We start from the raw sequence: 22,867 nt of genomic DNA, 5'->3' as shown, positions 1-22,867 counted from the left end.
TTTTGACCCCAAAATCGATAGGGAACATCTTCATCCAATGGGTAGTCCATATGTATGATATGGTGACTGTAGGTGGAAAGGATAACACTTTAGAGCCCGGAAACCAGATTGCTACTTCAATGTCCAGTGCGCGTGACCTTTGACCTTTTGACCCCAAAATCGATAGGGAACATTTTCATCACATGGGTAGTCCATATGTATGATATGGTGACTGTAGGTGGAAAGGATAACGCTTTAGAGCCCGGAAACCATTGCGTCTACAGACGGACGGGCGGACAGACAGACGGACATCCCGATTCCAGTACACCCCCCCTCCCCCACAACTTGCGGGGGGTATAACAACAAAAAGTTTTTGAAAACAATGGATTGCGACTGCTTGATGGAAACCGACTTTAAATCCATCAATTCAACTTGATGAGTATATATTGTATTTAGGGTTGAATACTGAATTCTTTCCGGTTAGAGGTTGTGAATAATTCACTTACTTCATTTTGTCAAAATCTTTTCAAATTTCACAAAATTTTAGATTTAAATTGCTTTAGAGGTAATGGGGCAAGGGGCATTTTTGCTACATGCAAGGTGAAGATAACGAACAGTGATCAATCTCATAACTCCTACAAGCAATACAAAATAGATAGTTGGGCAAACACGGACCCCTGGGCACACCAGAGGTGGGATCAGGTGCCTCGGAGGAGTAAGCATCCCCTGTTGACCGGTCACACCCGCCGTGAGCCCTATATCCTGATCAGGTAAACGGAGTTATCCGCAATCAAAATCAGTGTGCCAAGAACGGCTTAACAATCGGTATGAAACACGTCAGACATGTTGTATGAATGAGTAGGTCCTGGAAGAGCAGTGACTCTTGCAACTTCATGGGCGCATTCTTGGATCCGCCCATGAGCTATCTTCCTATGAACAATCTACACGTATGACTGTAAAAATTGCACAATTAATATATAACGATTATTTTAGGCTCGCTTAAAAATAGAAATGGTGATATACATATTTATGACATTGCGATTGACACTTCCTTCCGCCACACAATATAGTCGTTTCCACTCTTTCTAAATTTGCATTGACATAAATATGTCATATGGTTAACAACAAGCATTAATTATAAATATAATGTGACAATACAATAAGCATTTATCTAGTATCTACATAGATATAACATATCGCCCAACACGGTTTGAAAATAACCTTTAAAAAAGGTCGCCTATGGAGGTAAACTCCTCAGCTATTGTGCAATGTTTACAGTCATACGTGTTGTCTTGGGGGCGAGTTGTCCAGCATTCGTCCATGTTATACGAAATAGAACATATTGGTGTGTGTTCTCTGCTCCCTTATCTTAGACACATGAGAATTTCTCATACATTTGGTAAAATTAGCATGGATTCGTGACAGTTCCAACCTAGATAAATACTGCCTTGCAATGTTCTCATTTCAGTGAACATTTAAAGTACAGACATGAAGGTCGCTGTTGTTCTTGTGGTTTTGTGCATTGTTTGTAAGTATATATGTACAGTACTTCAACAGTAAAGTAATGCCGATCTTCCAACACAACTTCATAATATATTTATATTTGTTTTAACCAAAAAGAAACAAAAAACAACAAAAACAAACAAATAATAATATCGATATCAAGGATATTCGTTTCTGAGTATGAAATTGTCAGGGAAACGTTCTACAACATGGAACGGCGACACGACAGGGGAGTATTGTACGATCTGACTTCGTATTAAGGAGGTATGCTAAATCGACATAATGGTTGACTTCCTTTTAAAGCATGAATTAAAATATAAATATCAGCAAATTTGTCTATTCATTTTAGATTTAATTTCCTAGCTAAAAAGCTCAGTACGTTAGCGTGTTGATTGCAAATCTGAAAATCGCGAGTTTAGTCCATCAGGGATTTTCAATTTCTTGCAGATTACTTTCTACTAAAACTGCATTTTTTGACCAAAGAAAGTAAAATTTGAAAGTTTTCATTTTCAAATGTACATATCCTCCACTTCTCATCCATATCAAATCATTCCTCCTTAATAGGTCTACTGCTGTCGAAATATTTACTTCAGTACAAATGCATGCGAGAATGATTGCATAAATAAATTCGAAAATTTCATTGTATATTTATATTCGTTACCTAGTTAATTAACATATTGAATAGCAAACCAAAAACAATAGACAAGTAATTTGCAGTGTAAAAACGTTTATAGATTTAGTGCTAGTGTTATTTCTACTGTCTTTTTGTATGTTTTAGCCATCCTATGTAAACCTATTCGTTTGTCCCGAGAAAAATTGCATGTTAGCTGAAAATCCCGCTTTTCCAACTTCCATTTGAAGTTCACCAATTCATTTTTTTGTCTTTTCCAACTTAATTAATCTAATTCAAATCACATATGTTACATGAATCATTAGTGCTCATTCATAAAAACTTTTTTAATGAAGCATAGCAAACACATAAGGTGAAGGTTATTAAGTTAATCATACCATTGATTTTGATTTTATATTGTTTAACGTCCCCCTCTAGAATTTTTTCACTCACATGGAGACATCACTATTGCCGGTGATGAACTGCAAAATTTAGGCCTATGCTCGGCACTTACGGCCTTTAATGAAAGAAAATTACTAAATATTATATTTACTTCAAATCATAGTCAATCATAGAAAAACTGTTTAGCGATAATGGAAGATGACACAAGTAGGTTGATATTTTGGAGTAAATTGTAGAAATATTTACGGCCAAATTTAGTCCCAACGGAGGTACCTCGTTGATAAATAACGCGCCGATGTAAATTTAAGAGTTTGAAATATATAGCGAGCATGGGGGCGTTAATCGATGCCCTTATACGTATGCTTAGGAGTGGCTCCGTATCGTGTTGGATATCGAAAGAGACCTTTACCTGATATTTACATTTTCAATCAAAAATATTCTGTGGATTCATATGAAATCACCTGTTTCAATTGTAAATTATCCTACATGTATATGCGTTTTATAAATCATGGTCACGAAAACCATGTCTTGTATATTTTAAAATTGATCGTGATTTTACTATAATCAATAAACATATATCTTACAAGTTTTGGTGGTTTTTTTTGCTATTTTTTATATGATCAAAGAAAAATATTCGATATATTGAAGTCTACAAAACTTTCTGCATTTGGTACAGTACTTAGTACAATAAAAAGAATTTCCAACACATTTTTCTATTTTAATTGAAGGCTAACGTGATATGTTTTAACTCGAACAGTATCCATCCTTTATTGCTAAACCCTATGGCGGATTGCTAATTAATCCCTATAGCGGATTGCTAAACCCTATAGCGGATTGCTAATCCCTATAGCGGAGTGCTAATCCCTATAGCGGAGAGCTAATCCCTATAGCAGAGATGACATTCGTGATCTGGCAAGTTTCTGATTTTTTTTATTACTTCAAGATATTGGCTTATCAGTGTTAATAACATTTTTAAAATAACATGGAAGTGAATGTTCTCCAAAGCATATGATTATCTAATGATGATTATCTAATGAAAGCGCTATAGTGGTACTAATCTTATCCGAGCCTCGAGTTTTATTTCAAAACTTTTTATTATATACATGCATATCAGAATTACACAATCAATTAATCAAAACCGCCGCTGTGGCTTAGAGGTTAGAGCGCTCGCCGACCCGCCTGCGGAAGGCCGGGGTTTGAATCCCGGCCGCGACAGACATAAGTCGTTAAAACAGGTAGCGACAGTTACATCGCCAAACGCTCGGCATCAGGTGTGAATGTCATGGGTCCTCGGAGATGAACGAATGTCCCGTGTCGCAGTATGTGGTGTGGCACGCTAAAGAACCCTCACTGCTAAAAGGCCGAAATATGAGGCCCTTCACCGGTCTTGGTGACGTCTCCATATGAATGAAAAATTCTCGAGAGAGGCGTTAAAGTAGTACTCTACATCGTCATAATGGCTGACTTCCTTTCAAAACATGGATAAAATAATAGATATCAGCAATATTTGACTTTTCCTTTTCAATTTAAATACCTAGCCGAGTAGCTCAGTAGGTTTGAATACCGACTGCTGAACTGTAGGTCGCAGGTTCGAGTCCAGCAGGGGTTTTGATTTTTTTTCATATTTAAATTTTCAACTTCAAAATATTGTTGTACATATCCTCCACTTTTCATCTACATGTAAAACTTATACGGTACCAATTTTGATGCACCAGATGCGCATTTCGACAAATAATGTCTCTTCAGTGATGCTCAACCGAAATGTTTGAAATCCGAAATAACAATGAAGTTTTAGAGCTATTATTGGGAAAAACAGTGTGCCAAAAAAAGTGGAGTCAAATTCGTCTACGGATAAGAGCTATTCGTGAGGGAGATAATCCTTAATTTTGAAGTGAATTTCTAAATTTTATAACATTTTATTACATCAAATTTCTCTGGTGTAGCATACCTCCTTAAGCAAGATACAATCAATCAATTAATCAAATGCTTCAGTAGTCCCCTACCGACGAACTCCAGTGACCGGTAGGGGACTAAGTATTGCCATGCAATACTCTCAGAATGCTTGTTCTCATAAATGTACAGTCATACATTATAGGGAGGAGGTTGGAAAATACAAAATATTGCATATGTACAGGTTAAAATTGTTTTATATTACTATGTATAAAGAGGAAAAAGATTAATTCAACAAATGAATATTACTTTAATCCTAATGAGATTACTAAGCTACGTAAGGTCCACTTTTCCCTTAACAACAGGAATCTAATTTAGGGGTGTGCATTGTATAATCTGAAAAGTCCTAAAATTCGATAAGTGCGTGCGTGTATGTAATTATCCCATGATTTACATGTACTACCCGATCATTGCGTCGACTTGCTTTATACATTTCATACTTTTTTAATGATGATTCCTCTTAATTAGATCATGCAGCGGCTGAAACCTGCTCAGCTGACGGTGATTGCGTCAACACAAACTGTGACAGTTCACACGATTTAGAGTGTCATCGTGGTCAATGCACGTGTGTAAACCATGTCAGTTGTAAGTATATTTAGAGTGTCATCGTGGTCAATGCACGTGTGTAAACCATGTCAGTGTTAAGTATATTTCGCACACTTTTTGATCTCTGAATTCAATGTTGTTGATATGTAAGCTTTTGTCTCACTGTGAATGGTTACTAAATTCTAAAGGTATGAAAAATAATCTACCCATGTCAATGATGCACCGATTGTTACTACAAATAAAATATAATTAAACTTTTTAGCTTGCTCCTCCGCCTCTGACTGTTCGGGATCTTGTACCTTCTTCGGCCGTCATGGACGATGGCATTGTGTCGATGCCAAGTGCCGATGCTTCGCCTTTTAATAAATGATGTTCAATACTTTACATTAGTTTTTCTATTTTCTATTTTACTTTTACATTGGAGTATGGGGCTGGGCGGAAGGCGTTAAGTCATTCTGGCTGGAATTTCATGGTCTGAACAGCGGCGTTATCAAAAGTTCGAAGCATAAAATAAAATACACCAGAATCATCCACTTCTGCTTCATACTTAGATATTTTATTGAAAGTAGATAACAACGGCGAACTGACAACTCAACTTATGATAAACGGGATGATTCAACATCTCCATCGTCAACTTTCCATATTTATGCAGTAATATTCCATTATCACCTGCATATGGTGTTTACATCTCTCAACTGATTCGGTACGCAAGAGCTTGTTCTGCGTATGGTCAGTTTTTTAACCGAGACAGGCTACTGACAAACAAGTTGATGGTGTAGGGGTTAACAGTCTCGATTAAAGTCACAATTTGCAAATTCTATGGTCGTTATAACGATGTAGTTTGCCAATACAACCTATCATTGGGTCAAATGCTGTCTTACGTATTTCATGCCGATTGTTATGCCGTTCTTGGCACACTGATTTCGACTATGGATAACTCTGTTTACCTGATCAAGATATAGGGCTCCCGGCGGGTGTGACCGGTCAACAGGGGATGCTTACTCCTCCTAGGTACCTGATTCCACCTCTGGTGTGTCGGTGTGTCCAGGGGTCCTTGTTTGCCCGACTTTCTATTTTGTATTGCTTATAGGAGTTATGAGATTGATCACTGTTCGTTATCTTCACCTTTCATAAAAGGGAATATAAAGTCGAAAATATACTATATATCTCTCCAGATTTGTTGTCTCATTGGGAGTCACACAAGTATTCCAAGCATTCATAAATATCAGCTATTTTAAATTTTGGATTGACAATACCGTGGAAACTTATAGGAGTGACATCGGTGCTTATATTTGAAATGATCATTTGCAAATCAGTTTTGTGAAACTGGGCCCTGGGATTTATCGGTACAGTCTTACGGCCAGAAAGTCTGTCCCATTCACAATGTAAAATAGGTTGAAATTTTCCATTTCGTTGAAAAAATTAAGATACTGATTGTAAGCGTATGACACAACAAAATTTGAGAAAATGTTTATTGGTCAGCTCAGTGCTCACAAACCTCTCTCACCGAGGGTGGAAACTGAAACATACATGTACATGTAAGAACAATATTAATTACATATTACAATATCAACGCGCTAACGCTGAATATCAAAACAACAAAATAATGACATTCATGGCACACCATACTCGAACAAAAATAATAACGCACATTTCAAATCATGAAAACAGTCATGAGCTTAACTAATAACATAAATGCATATGTGTTATAACTAATTACACGCTATATGACAACAAATATACACTGTACTTACTCTTTAGGGGCACAAACACCAAACACAAATCAACTTTTGCTATAAAAACAAGCATGGCCTATGCCGGATCAAACTGTAAACAATTTAATAACCGAACCAAATCCGGAATAAATTCCGGCGCCACTACACCCCCCCCCTCTGGCTTCGAAGAAGTCAAATTTAAAATAAAAAATAGTGTTACATTTCAAATAAGGTATGCTTTACCTAACAACACCAAAGTGTATACAAATGATGCAACATAGAATTGATATGCATGTACAAGTATCGATATATGAATACAACTTGACACAAGATTAAAGATCAAGCAAAAATCCACAATGACTTAACCAAACAAAGAAAGGTGAGACATTTAAATTCTCAGCCAACTTCACTGAGACAGCACAACTGAGATATAGGTCTCACATAAGATGATCTGTTACGGCCACAAAAAATCTTCACCTTGCGTATGCGTCCGTCACTACTTTCAAAGGTCTCTATCACTATCGCAAGGGACCACTGATTTCTGGGTAACGAATCATCACGCATAAGAACTACATCTCCTTTCTGGAACTGTCTACCTTCTGACAACCATTTCTGACGAATCTGTAAGCTTTGCATGTACTGTATGCGCCATATTTGCCAAAACTGATCCGCCAAATATTGCACCTGCTTCCAGGAACTGAGGGCGTCCTTAGTCCCAAACACCGGAATGTCTAACTGTGACGTATGTACGGTTTTTTGATGAATTAACATATCAGGTGAAAGTACCTGTGGTGCATCTGGGTCAGCTGATACTGCGACAAGTGGTCTAGCATTCAGGATAGCACTAACTTCCATCAAAAAGGTAGTCAAAACTTCATGTGTTAAAGGTCCCTTATGATTCAACAGTAAGCTGTCCAAGATCTTCCTTGAAGCACCTATCATCCGTTCCCATGCCCCACCAAAGTGAGAGGCATGGGGAGGATTGAATACCCATGTAACCTTGTTTTCTTCAAGATACCTTTTAGATATCGGGTCTTCCACCAGATCATAAGGAATGTTCAGTTCATGCACGGCTCCAGTGAAATTTGTACCGCGATCTGACCTAAACTGTATAACAGGACCTCTCAACGCAATAAACCTGCGTAACTCATTGATAAATGAAGCGGTGGACAACTCTTCAATTGCTTCCAAATGAACTGCTCGTGATACAAGACATGTAAACATCAAAGCCCATCTCTTCTGATTCACGGTTCCCCCTCTGGTCCGTCGTTGCGTGGTAAGCCAAGGTCCGAAGGTGTCCACACCTACATAAGAGAAAGGTGGAGCTGGCTGCATTCTATCCTCAGGTAGATCAGCCATTTTCTGCCATCCAAAACTTCCTCTTAACTTGCGACATGTGACACAGGACTTGATCTCAGATCTTATGAGATTTTTGGCACCAACTACCCAGAATCCACCGGAACGCAGTGCACCTTCTGTCAGCAGTCGTCTCTGATGTAACACTTGGTGATGGAATTTGCGCACAAGTAGCCTGGTGACATAATGGTTCTTGGGCATAATCACAGGGTGATGATCGCCGTCTCCTTGCCTGAACTTCTGCCCTTTGTTAAGTCTACCTCCCACACGGAGCACACCATGTTGGTCGATGAATGGTGATAAGGCAATTAGTGAATGTCCATTTGGCAGGGGACGTCCATTTTTTATGCATCTTATGGTGTCACCATATGTTTCTCCTTGGCATGTCTGTATCACAAAAAGTTCTGCTTGTTGATATGCTTCACTAGAGTCAAGGTCACTTTGTTTCAAAGATTTATATATGAACTGCTTCAGGATCTTGATTCCTCGAACAAGAGATTCCCATGTTGAGAACCTTAAGAATCTCTCTTACCCGATCTTGTGATTAACAGGTTTCACGTCATCCATCTGAACTTTGATGCATGTAACTTCAGGTCTAATCTTACAATCATTTTGTGGTTCAACTAACGGAAAACATGAGAGTGGTTCTGGCAATGTTTTAGTCAATATCTCACATGGAGGTCCAGTCAACCATATACTGTTTGAAAGTTGAGTAGCACTTACTGATCTTGTTGCTAGATCAGCTGGATTCTGCTCTGTGGCAACATGTATCCATTGTCTTGGGGATGAAGCTGAATGAATGCGTTTCACTCTGTTTGACACATAAACATAAAATCTGCGTGTAGTGTTTGTCAGATAACCCAAGACAATCTGGCTGTCTGTGTAGAATCGAAAACATTCTGATGGAATACCTAGTTGTTCCTTTATTATGGCTGCAACTTCGACTCCAAGAACTGCAGCACACAGTTCCATCCGAGGAATGGTGCTGCCACCATTAGGTGCAAGTTTTCCCTTTCCAAGTAGAAAACTGAGAGTGGGCTCTGGGCCAGCAGGTTTGAAGAGTTGCAGATATGCAACAGCACCGATTGCATCTTTGGATGCATCACAGAAAACATGCACGAGACGAACATTGGAATCTGTATATGAGTGATCTGAGTACTGCCTAGGAATACACACTTGTTCTAGTTCAAATAGGGATTGTACCCACACATCCCAGGGTTTTTTAAACAACTCAGGAACTGGGTCATCCCAATCTAGGGAGTTTGTACTGGACAGTATTTCTTTCATCAGAAGTTTGCCTTTCAGAACGACTGGTACTGCGAAGCCCAATGGGTCGTAAAGTCCATTTATCACAGACAATATTCCACGTCTGGTGAATGGCTTCTTGTCTTTACATGTACAGAACGTGAATCGATCAGTTTCAATGTCCCAAGAGAGTCCTAAACTTCTTTGCATTGGTAATGTGTCGTTACAAAGATCAAGGTTGCAGAGATCCTTGGCTAGCTCACTTTGTGGGAATGAGTCCAACACCTCCCTGTTATTGGATGAAAACTTGTGCAACCTAAGTTTCCCATTATCATGCGAGGTGCGTTGTGTCCGAACAAGCAGATCAACAGCTTCTTCGGATGTGCGGCAGGAAATCAAACCATCATCAACATAGAAATTCCTGTAAATAAAGTCCTGAACATCTGTTTCTGCTTTCTCGACTGCCTTGCGTAGCCCGTAGGTGGCTACAGCTGGGGATGGGCTGTTCCCAAAAACGTGAACATTCATATGATAGTCTATTAAAGGTTTAGAAATGTCATTGTCCTCGTGCCAGAGGAATCTAAGAAAATCTCTGTGTTCTGTTGTAACAAGGAAGTTATGGAACATTTGCTCAACGTCAGTAGTGACAGCAACTGCTTCCTTCCGAAATCGAAGCAGGATTCCTAGAAGACTGTTGTAGAGGGGAGGGCCTTTCAGTAGAACGTCATTCAGGGAATAGCCATGATACTTAGCAGAAGAATCGAAGACCACCCTCACACTGTTGGGCTTTTTGGGATGATAGACACTAAATAACGGCAAGTACCATTTCTCTGTGATTCTGATTGTTTCGAGAACAGGTTCAGCATGTTGTCTATCTAGTATCTTCTGCATAAACTCACACACATGTGTTGCCTTGGTCGGGTTGTGCGTAAGAGTGCTCTTGAATGAAATAGCTCGTTTCATTGCAGCTTCTCGGTTGTTGTGTAGAATGGGTCTACAGGTCCGAAATGGTAAAGGAGCTGTCCACTTACCACTCTCAGACATTTGGAATCCTGAGTCCATGATATCCAAGAAAGCCTGGTCTTCCAAAGACAGCCCTTCACATTCGTCGTATGCTGTTTGCTTAAACACAGGGTCATCTTTCACATGAAAGGAACTGTCACAGGGCTCCAAATAGGTTGGCCTACCATTTGCTAGAATGGAGGTCTTGTTGACAGTGACGACTGTCTGTTTGTGAACTGTTCCGAGACATGAGTTACCAATTAGGACCCATCCGAGGGGTAGTCTCTGAGCTAGTGGGGTGCCAACACGTTGGTCAAGCACTATATGAGTGTCAATAAGGTCAAGACCAATCAGTAGTGCAATAGAAATGTCATCATCAATGGTAGGTATGTAGTCCATAATATCACTGAGGTGAGGGTAGCTAGCTGCAACCTCTGGAGATGGTATCTCATTCCGATTCTGCGGAATTTCGTCGCACTCTATGATATCTGGTAATCTAAACATTTGCGATCGATCACAGGACTCTATCATATATCCACAGGCTTTACGTCCACTGTTTATAGATTCACCGGAACATGATTTCAGTGTATACAGGTGGTCTGGACCGTATTCATTGAAACAATCAAAGAATTTGGAGGTGGCGAGAGTGTTGCTGCTTTGATCATCAATGATGCAGTAGATATATCTAGCAAGGTCGAGTTTCTGCTGTGGGTACACGATGACCTTCACAATCTTCGCACAAGACTTGCTGGTGTTGAATGGCTTCCCACAGATCTGAGTGCAGCTAGAACTAACAACTGGGAGCTTCTCCCCCTCATGGGTTTTCTTGACCACTAAGGAAATGCCAGAGACTTTGTGCAAGGCTGATGAGTGATCAGAGCCCTTACAAATGGAACATAGGACAGTCTCATGACACTTTGACCTCATATGTTTCTTTGGCCCGCAGCAACGAAAGCAGTAGCCATTTTCCTTTATGAATGTTTTCCGCTCATCTAATGGTCGGGTGCGAAATGAATGACATTCATTCAATGTGTGTTTAGAGTTTTCATGAATAGGACACCCATCCAAAATAGAAGCACTGTCTTTAAGCAAAGTTCCAGAACTCTGTACTTGTGTTTTAAACGTAGACACTGTAGAGTTGCTCTTACGGCTTGGTAGCTTTCCTGGGTACACCCTCAGCTGTTCACCTTTGTTAGTGTCGTTTGAGGTGTCAAACTGTAGACTAGGGTCAATCTTCATCCTCGTGATCTTCTCCAAGAATGCGACGAACACAGGAAATGTCGGATATGGACATCCAGTTCGCAGTTTGTAATTTGTCGCTTCGGTCACCCATTTCTCCTGGATGTAGTGTGGCAACTTGGCCACAATGAGATTCACACCTGATGACGAATCAAAATAGGCGAGCAATGTTGAGTAGGTAGGGTTTTCCTTTAAGGAATCAATCTCTGACACAATATCAAAGAGCTCATATAACTTTAAGTTGTCCTTGTTTCCTAACTTAGGGAACTTCGCAAGTTTTCTCTTGATTGCAGAATCTACAACCTCCGGATTGGCAAAGCGATCATGAAGACGATCCCATATTCGCTGCAACCCACGGTCTGAATTTGCTGCATTAGCGTTTCTGATGCTCTTTGCCTGAGTCGCTGATGAGGTGTTTCCAAGCCACTGAATTAACAAGTCCATCTCCTCCATAGGTGTGAGACTAAGTTCCCTCACTGCATTTTTGAATGAGGCTTTCCATGAGGAAAAGTTCTCTGGATTGTCATCAGTCCTTCTTAGCAAAGACCTTGGCAAACTCTGAGCATGTGTTCACATCGGTAAGCCCTATCTGTGGTGTTTGTTGATTGAACTGTGTGGTGTTCATGGTGCTTGTTCGGTCACCGTTCACAGAAGGACTTGAATAGGAAGTTGAGTATGCTGTGTTGACTTGCGGATTATATGGCTCTGCTTCTACGTTCAACTGCCTTTGGGGTAGTCTAGTTTCACGTACACCCTCAGCAGGAGGATGGTCTTGACTTGGTACACATGCATCATCTTGCTGCGAGTCAATGTAAGATTCTACACGCTGAAGTCCAGTGTCGGTCTCAGATGGGTTGTCATCAACAATGGACGGTGGAGCATAGCTCCCTCCCAGATCTGACATATCATATAACGCTTCAAGATTGCACTTGGCTTCTTCAATTTCACGCTTCATGCTGAGCATCATCTTCTTAGCGTTGAGTTCTGCCTCCTGTCTGAGGAGTGTGGCTTCTTCTGCTGCAAACTTGAGCCGAGCCTTGGCTGTGGAGAGGCGTTCCGAATGTTTCAACACAGCTTCACCTAAATGTTTAGTGCCTTCCTGTGAGAGAAAGGTTGAGAACTTTGAGCGTTGCCTGAGTCGCCCAGATGTCTTAGCAGACAGAGGCTTGTTTGGAACCTTAATGCGATTGATAACATCACATACTTGAGTCTTTGTACTGTCTACAAGTGCTTTCCATTTAGAGTTCTCTTCTATGCTGTCTGGTGTTCTTACTTTCTGAAGATAAGTGCTGAATTTCACATATGATTTCTCTAACTCACTAACGTGCTGTTCCAGTTTGCTAATGATGCTGTTCACTTCTCTAAGATGCACTGGATTCTGTGTGACAAACTCGCAAATGTCATCAATTTCACCTTTGGACTTTGAAAGTTTCTTGGTAAATGACTGAACAGTTTGGCTGTATTGTTCTGATCCGAGTTCGGAGAGTTCACGATGTTTCCGTAAGTCATGGGACTTCTCTGGATTGGTTTCTGTAGTAAAGCCGTCGACCATGGTAAAGAGAGAGCAAAGCTGTGCCGAAGATTTCCACTGTAAGCGTATGACACAACAAAATTTGGGAAAATGTTTATTGGTCAACTCAGTGCTCACAAACCTCTCTCACCGAGGGTGGAAACTGAAACATACATGTAAGAACAATATTAATTACATATTACAATATCACAAGACAGTATTCAATCAACGCGTTAACGCTGAATATCAAACAACAAAATAATGACATTCATGGCACACCATACTCGAACAAAAATAATAACGCACATTTCAAATCATGAAAACAGTCATGAGCTTAACTAATAACATAAATGCATATGTGTTATAACTAATTACACGCTATATGACAACAAATATACACTGTACTTACTCTTTGGCGGCACAAACACCAAACACAAATCAACTTTTGCATTAAAAACAAGTATGGCCTATGCCGGATCAAACTGTAAACAATTTAATAACCGAACCAAATCCGGAATAAATTCCGGCGCCACTACACTGATCCCATAGGGTGGGTGGGGGGGGGGTAGAAATTTTAAAAACTGCAATGAATACTGGTTTGGATGATATATAGCATTCGGTCAGATCCTCTACCACTTGCTCAAAGACTTCTACACAGTTAGAAAATTTCGTGTAAATTGGTCTCAGTTGTTCGTTTTCTTCATATTGTTTTTAGAAAACAGAAAAACCAACCTAAAATTTAGTTAAATCAGTGAAAAAACAACATTATTTCAAATGTATACCATAAACGTCAGAGAAAAAACTTTGCAATTCAGAAGACTATTAATGATAATTAAAATATAACTCTGGATACAACCATTCTATGAAAGCATAACGTTGGATACATTCATGAATATTACGTGAATAGACAGAGAAGTTTATTGATTACGATTTTACGCCGTTTTGGCAACATTTCAGCCATTTTACGCGACAGAGAAGTGCATATAGAATGTGAGTGTGATTAATTTTACACAATTAGTAATGTAAAAGTCTAATTGAATACCAGTTAATCACATATTATGGAGTTATTGCACCAATATTAATCTAAAATGCAATAAAATTATTTAATCTATCTATTTAGCAATGAGAAATTAAATCGAAATTTTATTTTATTTATAACAGGCTGTAATCATTTTTGGACATGCAACAAATATTGTTACACAAGAGGTACAAGTTCTCTGTCCGTCAATCAGCTGACGCTTGCTGGTTAAGAACATGGTAGGGACCCACGGGAAATGTATATTAAAGATGTATGACCCGATGTTCATGTATTATTTTTGTACATAATTAATTTAAAGCAGATTAATTACTTTATAAAGTTATTAACTTTCCCTTAATTACATGCTTGAAAACATTTGCATGTAAAAGAAAACAGTGCGAATATTATTTAGAAAGTAAATATAGTGGCTACATATATAAATCATCCCATAATAGACGTCTATAAATAGACCCACGCGCGTCAGAGGAATCCCAACATGATGTATTAGCTCATACGCAACTGTCTAGCTTTAAGGCTGAAAGAGCGTAAAACAACGAATTACTAAGAGGTATTTGATATTTTTATTTCTATTAAACTTATGGTACGGCACTGTTATAACAAAATACACAGCTTTACACAGATAAGACCACCGATGATCTGAAAGTTTGAACTGGTCACGTGACTGTCACTTGAAATGGCAGAGTGACGTGGTTATTTGTAAGCATCGATTTAAAATCAAATTATTTGGGTTAAAACAGGTGAAATAATTCATGATATGTCGTACAGTCTCATAACTACATACGTGCGATGATTTAATAGCGTTTTTACGAGATGGAAAAAAATATTGTAATTCGGACCATACAGCTTTAAAGATATGTATTAAAAAAGACCAAAATTATGTGGCGTGTGGTTTGATTTTTAAGCTTATGACAATTTTTCTTGAAAATATCGGAAGTATTTGTTATTGATTTTTCCATTGATATTTGATTTAATTTACGACTGAAAATTTGGAAAAGCTTGAACTGCGTGACTGATTGTTTCCATATCAAAATAATTAAATGAATGTAGGCTTCTATCGAGCTCAGAAGTTTTATTATTAATGTGGACAATGAATGCACCACTCTAACATTGAATGTGACGATTCATGTTATTTTGGTTTGCTTCACTTTGACGCTAACACAAATCAGTTGACGCTACTATCATTGCCGATCGTTTGATTTCCCGATTGTAGACACATGTGTACAACTGTACGTATCTTTGAAGTTGAAAGGTCCACGCAACTGTTAACCGCAACTTCAAAGACACTGACTTTTTTTAAACCCACGCTACAACATGGGCTTTTCAGTCTGCGAAGCAGTGTTTTTGACCTACACTGTATGTTATGATCGGTGATATCCTGTCTGTGTGTAGGAATTTTTGAAACATCGGTGTTGACATTGAATTGTATTTCTAGTGATATTTTGGTCGTTTTTCAATTCTTAATTGACCGACGGTAGAAAGTCAATTTCACAGAAACTGCATTTAAACGCGTTATACGTAAACTGATTACGAACTATTTGCTGCTAACATTACATCTATTTGTACAGGAGTGCTAAGGTTCACACCATTTGAGCCGAGTGATTGCACAACTCCAAAAGATTAATAAAATCATTCCTTATATATATATACATGTATATAGGTGTATTGCTTATACTACTTGTTTCCAACTGTCATTTTAAATGATCATTTGGCCTAATCGTGTTTAGTTTGAGGTAGATATTGATAATTTGCCAAATTACATTTAACCTTAGTGAATATTGAACTTGTTTTATACGCATATACTATGCTCGCTGGGAATTCTTACTGACACCGGTTGCGGTAACTCTGTGGTAGAGCGTTCGCTTCAACCGCTCGAGTCATGGCTGCGTCAAACATATGAGTTTAATGTACATATGTATATACGTATATAGGTTGTGATTGCTCCTTCACCAAACGCTCGGCATTTAGAAGTGAGAACCACAAGTCTTTCGGATATGACCTTTAAAACGGAGGTCATGTGTCTCGGCAGGCGTTCGCACGTTAAAGAACCCTAACTGCTTTATCCATGAACACTAAGTCGGTGTTGCTAAAACGCGAAACGGAAAACGAAACAGAATTTAAGAATTAATTAAGGGGAGATAATAATAACCCTTGGATAAAATGCATTAGAAACATTTTAAACGAGTGTGGATTGTCATATGTATGGGAAAATGTAGCTTTTTAAAACACAGACTGGTTAAATGCAAAGGTATTACAAACACTGAAGGATCAGATTATACAGAAATGGAATGAACTTTTATATAATTCGTCAAAAGCAATTAATTATTCCATCTTTAAAAATGAACCAAATTTTGAATTTTATTTAGATGAACTTCCTAAAAATAAAAGAGAAATACTCTGTAGATTTAGAACATCAAATTTTAGATTACCTGTAGAGACAGGACGATGGTTAAACATTCCAAGAAATGAAAGGGTATGCACTTTATGTAATAATAATGGTCTAGCTGATGAGTTCCATTATTTATTTATATGTACTGATGAAACTATTAAGAAATCAAGATTGGAAAACTTAGATAGATATTATACAAATAGAACAGACAGATATAAATTTAAACAGCTTCTTAATTGTAAAAATATTATTGTACTTAAAAGATTATGCAAATTTTTAATGGTTATAAGGGAGAGGGCATGTCCTCCATGTTAACTGCATGCTATGTACAATATTGTATTATATATTACGAATTACTTCTCTACAATACACATGTTGTATTTATTTGAAAATAAATAATTTTGTTGTTTGTTGTTGACGTTTTTGAAGTCACTGCGGAACTCGAACTAATTTACTTTGGTCGTGATTGTCATGACATACATTGATTATGAATGTGACTAAAGTCATATTTTCGAAATACAAAACCATAAATCATAACGGCTAGGGCCTTATTGTCCTTAAAGTAATTCCACCCTCCTGTGATGTCATCAGATTTTGCAAAATCAATTATTTATATAGATTTATGCATGATAGGAACATAAATTTTGTTGGAGTATTTTCCGATACTTATTATAAAAAATCTTGTTAGAAATAAACTATTTCAAAAGTCTAAGTTATAGAGGAATAATTAATGATACATGTCAAAATATTGAATCCAAGGGCAATAACTCTGTTTCTATTGATTTCTTTATCAAGTCTATTATGCGATAGATTTCCTTTATTTTTTACAGACATTTTGTATATTTTTGTGAAGATACTGTTTCATGAAATTGTTATGAATGTTACTATATCGTCATAACCAATTTTTATGAAAATTTGATAACATTGTTCAAGGAAAATAGCAATTTTCTGACGGTGATATGTGATTCTGTTTATGTACGTCTCTCATCTTAAAAAGTGTGATGACCTATGAATTTTATTTGATAATGTTTTAGTTTTAACTCTAATGAATGGAAATAAATACACTTTTCAAACTTGTATTAGATAAAACTGCGAGTATGGAGTCACCTTAAATGATTTTGTATGAAGGCCGTTATGAGGTATTTTTAGCAAATATGAGGTAACGACATAAGCGTGTGATTTTCGACGCCATATTTACGTACTTTGTTTACGTTGACAGCAGAGAGTTTGAAAGATGTCGCGATAACGCATATATATGGATTCTGGCCTGGAAGTTATAAAACTTTTTTGAGAACGTTCTCATACTCAAAATCGTACTCATACGCAAAAGTCAAGGTTATAAAACTTATACAACATTATTCTCATACTCAAATGGAGTACATACTCAAGATTTCTAGATCTCGAGTCTGCTTTGGAGCTTGCTCAGAGTTGTACTCAAAGCAAACATGGCGGCACATAGACGGATTTATCGCCGCCTGCTTCTACAAAATGAACAGCAAAGACGCCCCAGGTTATTCAGAGACCGTTCCAATCCACTGGAAGTGTTTGAGGAGGACGAAATATTTGATCGTTATAGGTTTCGCCCTCAGACGATCTACTATATACTCAGTCTACTTCCAAATCTGAGACACCCTACGAAACGCAACAACCCCCTCCCACCCCTTCTTCAGCTACTCGTATGTCTGCGTTACCTCTCGACTGGTACAATCCATTTGTTAATCGGTGATTCCCTAAACATTTCCCGCAGCACCGCTGGTACATGTATAAGAGACATTTCTGCCCATGTTTCAAATCTGAGACGAAGGTCCATTAGATTTCCTAAAGTCAACGATGCTGCAAGAACAAAACGTGCCTTCTCGACCATTGCAGGTAGGTACACAATGTTTATCTCTCGGTCGTCACTAAGGAAATATGTTTGCGCAAGTCCGGTGTGTACTTTCTTTTTGTAGTAAACAATGCAATGCACCTCAAAATATGAAGTCATAGGGGGTTGCTATGGTTTTTTTGTAAGATTCTGTTTGATGATGTAACAGCTGTAAAAACTTACACATATTGTGCTGTATTTACGAAATTGGAGAAATAATAACAAGGGATATTATGCAAGCTTCGGACAATGTTAGATCCGCTGAGATGCGGGCAGATCTAACACCTATCTTTTATGCCCCCAAGATCGAAAATCGGGAGGCATATTGTTTTTGTCCTGTCTGTCATTCTGTCATTTTGTAATTCTGTCTGAAACTTTAACCTTGCTAATAACTTTAGACAGTAAGTGATAGAGCTTTGATATTTCACATGAGTATTCCTTGTGACAAGACTTTTCTGTGGGTACCAACATTTGTGACCCCGTGACCTTGACCTTGGAGTTTGACCTACTTTTTGAAAACTTTAACCTTGATAATAACTTTTGAATAGTAAGAGATAGAGCTTTGATATTTCACATGAGTATTCCTTGTGACAAGACCTTTCCGTGGGTACCAACATTTTTGACCCCGTGACCTTGGAGTTTGACCTACTTTTTGAAAACTTTAACCTTGCTAATAACTTTTGAACAGTAAGTGATAGAGCTTTGATTTTTCACACGAGTAGTCCTTGTGACAACACCTTTCCGTAAGTACCAACATTTTTTACCCTGTTACCTTGACGTTTGACCTACTTTTTGAAAACTTTAACCTTGCAAATACCTTTTGAACAGTAAATGATAGAGCTTTGATATTTTACATGAGTATTCCTTGTGACAAAACCTTTCCGTGGGTACCAACATTTTTGACCCCGTGACCTTGGAGTTTGACCTACTTTTTGAAAACTTTAACCTTGCTAATAACTTTTGAACAGTAAGTGATAGAGCTTTGATTTTTCACACGAGTATTCCTTGTGACAAGACCTTTCCGTGGGTACAAACATTGTTGACCCCGTGACCTTGGAGTTTGACCTACTTTTTGAAAACTTTAACCTTGCTAATAATTTTTGAACAGTAAGAGATAGAGCTTTGATATTTCACAAGAGTATTCCTTGTTACAAGATCTATCCGTTGATATTGAACCTTTTGACCTTGACATTTGACCTACTTAATTTTTTTTTTTACATTGGTCATAACTTCTAAATGGTAAATATTAGAGCTTTCATATTGTACATGAGCATTTCTTTTGACAAGATCTTTCTACTGGTACCAAGATCTTTGCCCTTGTGACCTTGGCCATCTTCGGAATTGGCCATTATCGGGGGCATTTGTGTTTCACAAACACATCTTGTTCACGAATGAGATCATCTATATTACAGAAACATAATTAGAAATGCATTTTAACAGAAAATTGAACTGAACATTATTTGGATGATACAATAAACTTGTGTTATTTTTGCTACTTATATTCTTTTTTTGTTTTGTTTAGAAATACAATTTTACTATACATAATCATAATGCATGGTTACTATAGTAATCATATATATATATATATATATATATATATATATATATATATATACAATATTTATATGTATAACTTTTTCTTCTTCTTTTTTTAAATCTTGCTATTTATTGACTAAATTAAAATTCTGATACCTGTGATTCAATGTTTCTATTCCAGGCTTTCCTAACATACTAGGATGCATAGATGGGACACAAATAAGAATGAAACACCCAAAGCAGAATGAAGTTGACTATATGAATCGCAAAGGATATCACTCCTTAAATGTTCAGGTAAAATGCACGTGCCATTCAATTCCTGAGAAAGGGATAGGGGTTCCAGATTTCAAATAATTGATTTTTGCACACTAAGAGATTTTTATGTAAATTGAAATGAAACAAAATGCAGAAATTTAAAGTACACTACATGTTTTTATTCTTCTATTGTTACATTTATTTAATTTAAAAAATATGTTATTGATGTTCAGCCTGAACATTGAGTTATTTCAAGCAATATATTTTTATTGTATAATATGTATTCAATATACAAAAGGACCGGAAACAAGTTCTCACAACTTATCTGAGTTCCTTCCCTGATGTTGGTATCTAGTACAGTTGTCATAGAATTCCACATTAGATGGTATATATAGGCAAGTGATATACGAATAAGAGTATCAAAATCTTAATCAAATCTTGAGTAAATTTATTGTGGTGAGGCACCAATACACATGGCTCATTCTAAAATTTATTCAGGTCAAACAATTTCTATAATTATGTATTGTGAAATGAAAATATATATAGGAGTGGAAATTTAGCAACCTGTGGCAATGTAGTTAGTAGTGATGCAAATTCTTCCATTTATGATGTAATAGATGTGCTGTGATGAAACCTTCAAATTAACCAGTTGTGTGGCTAGCTGGCCAGGATCTGTGCATGACAGCCGCCACACTCATCAATTTTTCAGTTATCTGGTGGCGCCCAGTTTGTATTGATGGAAGAGAGAACCCATATACAATGTATCTTGGAAGAGACCACCGACCGTCCGAAAATAACCTGGGAAACTTTCTCACTTATCGGCGCGAGCGGGATTTGAACCTGCGCCGAACAGAGTAGTAGCCACATTAAAAATCACTAGTATAATAACACTGAACAGTGTGATTGTAAAATGTCATTTGGAAATAATGTCTGAGTTTTGGAGACTAACCATTTCCATTCTTATGTCACCATATTATACATGATCAATGTTGAGACACTTTATGTGACATTACACTACTTTTAGTTAGACATATACAGTAATCCACATTTTGAATGAACTATTGCATGCAACCTTTTGAGCTGTTTACAATCACTACATCTTCAATAAAGCAAAAATATCTTAAAAGTAAGTAAAAAATTAGGTACATGTACCATCAGTATCTATCCCTCCATCAATACCACCTGACACTGGTCTGTTCTGAAGGGATAGTGCCACAGCTTCCTCCCCAGCTGTCAAAGGTGGTGGAGCAGGACCCCCTCCAGTGCCTCTCAGTGCCCTCTTAATAAAATCAATCTTCTTCTTTACTGCAATTGGATGTATTATTTTCACATTGATAAAAACAGATAAATTTTAAGATGGAATGACATGAATATTCCCTAGACTAATCTATAGCATGTCTGTTATAGGATAAGAATTCAATTGTTCAGGATGAGTAAATATTTCAGCGACATATGAATATTTGCATAAATTTTGGTACCTCTCTACTTCAGATTGAAGAACTTCTTAATTTCATCAGGCTCTCTTCGAAGACTTATGAATTGTCTAAAATAATACTCATAAGATAAACAAGTACTCAGGTATAAACTACATAACAAATATATAACAGATGATTTTAGCAATTTGAAATAAGAAAACTATTAATTTATTTCATATAAGAAAGTAAATAATTTAAGACGCTATTACGGCCCTGATATTGTGAAAAATTCTTATCTTTAATGATAATTTCAATAAGCTACTAATCTAGAATTTGGGGGATTGTTTTTAGTTATAGGTTGTTTTTTTCCCCCAGCTGTAAACTGGATCGGAGTATTGCGGACGCAAAAGAAGGCAATATAGCAGCTATATATAGCAACCGCAATATCGTTGATTGTTTTCAAGAAGTAAAATTGCAGATGTATTAACACATGTTATAAACATATAACTTGAAATGATAGGTAGCAATATTAAATCAATTATAAAATTAAAAGCATGTTAATTTGCACCATATATACATAACATATAATATCATTGTATCTAAGTTTATGAAAAAAAGTATAATTACGAGTTTAGCATTTGACATATCTCGTCCCATCCCTCCCGCTTTAACGCTGCCTTTTTCTTCGATCCCACCCCCTTCATATCTCCAAAAAGCTCTTCCTCCTCCAAAACATATTGGATGAGGGCAGTTTCCTCATTCTCCATCCATTTCCGTTTAATCTTTTGTTTCTCCTCCATATTCCCTAGGTAATTAACACCAAAATATGATACATGTATTCATTTAAGAACCTCTTTTCTCAACTGAACAATCAATTTGAATATTGGGCAGGTACATGTAGTAAAAACTAACAAACCTAATCCTTTTGATTCCAAGTCAAAGAATACAAGAGGAAATGTTGCTGGCTGGAGTGCTGTTTGACAGTTGGCTCTGGTGCATGTACCCTTGTCATATCAATCTCATCAAATGCAATCTCACACTTGAAATGTTCTCCTTCTCTCATCTCCATCAGTACTGTTGATTGCTTCCTAAAATTTTTAGTCATCATTATCTAGATTTAATGAAATATTGTGATGAGAAGTCTACATTTTTAATAAAAGAAATGTATCAAGTTTTTTTTTTTATTGGGAAATTAACTCTTCTGCCAGTTCTCCACTGTGAATTTAATATAGGGTTTTCATATACCTTGTGAAAAAATTAGTTCAATAATTTAAACATGCATAGAATTTTTTCAATATATTTTGTTGTTGCAATT

The 22,867-nt window shown here is 37.2% G+C and overlaps 4 protein-coding genes across 4 annotated transcripts in view; 2 read left to right on the top strand and 2 right to left on the bottom strand.

Annotated features, from left to right (window-relative positions):
* The window catches only part of LOC125674427 (serine protease inhibitor Cvsi-2-like), a 53,265-nt gene extending 47,891 nt beyond the window's left edge, over nucleotides 1-5,374 (top strand). The window contains exons 2-4 of the mRNA XM_048911582.2: nucleotides 1,448-1,507; nucleotides 4,913-5,029; nucleotides 5,253-5,374. Of these exons, the coding sequence (XP_048767539.2) occupies nucleotides 1,468-1,507; nucleotides 4,913-5,029; nucleotides 5,253-5,353 (258 nt within the window). The 5' untranslated portion in view covers nucleotides 1,448-1,467 and the 3' untranslated portion in view covers nucleotides 5,354-5,374. The remainder of the gene's footprint in view (nucleotides 1-1,447; nucleotides 1,508-4,912; nucleotides 5,030-5,252) is intronic.
* Nucleotides 5,375-7,101: 1,727 nt separating this feature from the next.
* Nucleotides 7,102-8,262, bottom strand: LOC125676379 (uncharacterized). Its single transcript, XM_048914253.2, has one exon. The coding sequence runs from the start codon at nucleotides 8,260-8,262 to the stop codon at nucleotides 7,102-7,104; it is 1,161 nt and encodes a 386-aa protein (XP_048770210.2).
* Nucleotides 8,263-8,589: 327 nt separating this feature from the next.
* Nucleotides 8,590-12,000, bottom strand: LOC125676380 (uncharacterized). Its single transcript, XM_048914255.2, has one exon. It carries the CDS (start codon nucleotides 11,998-12,000, stop codon nucleotides 8,590-8,592), a length of 3,411 nt encoding a protein of 1,136 aa, XP_048770212.2.
* Nucleotides 12,001-17,927: 5,927 nt separating this feature from the next.
* Nucleotides 17,928-21,194, top strand: LOC125683877 (putative nuclease HARBI1). The gene is made up of 4 exons (XM_048925379.2): nucleotides 17,928-18,351; nucleotides 20,064-20,176; nucleotides 20,755-20,853; nucleotides 21,162-21,194. The coding sequence occupies exons 1-4, from the start codon at nucleotides 17,928-17,930 to the stop codon at nucleotides 21,192-21,194; spliced, it is 669 nt and encodes a 222-aa protein (XP_048781336.2).
* Nucleotides 21,195-22,867: the final 1,673 nt, after the last annotated feature.

Source organism: Ostrea edulis, chromosome 6, assembly GCF_947568905.1.
Source record: "Ostrea edulis chromosome 6, xbOstEdul1.1, whole genome shotgun sequence".
NCBI classification, from domain to species: domain Eukaryota; kingdom Metazoa; phylum Mollusca; class Bivalvia; order Ostreida; family Ostreidae; genus Ostrea; species Ostrea edulis.
Note: the sequence above shows the minus strand (reverse complement) of the source record. Positions and strands in the feature narration are given on the sequence as shown.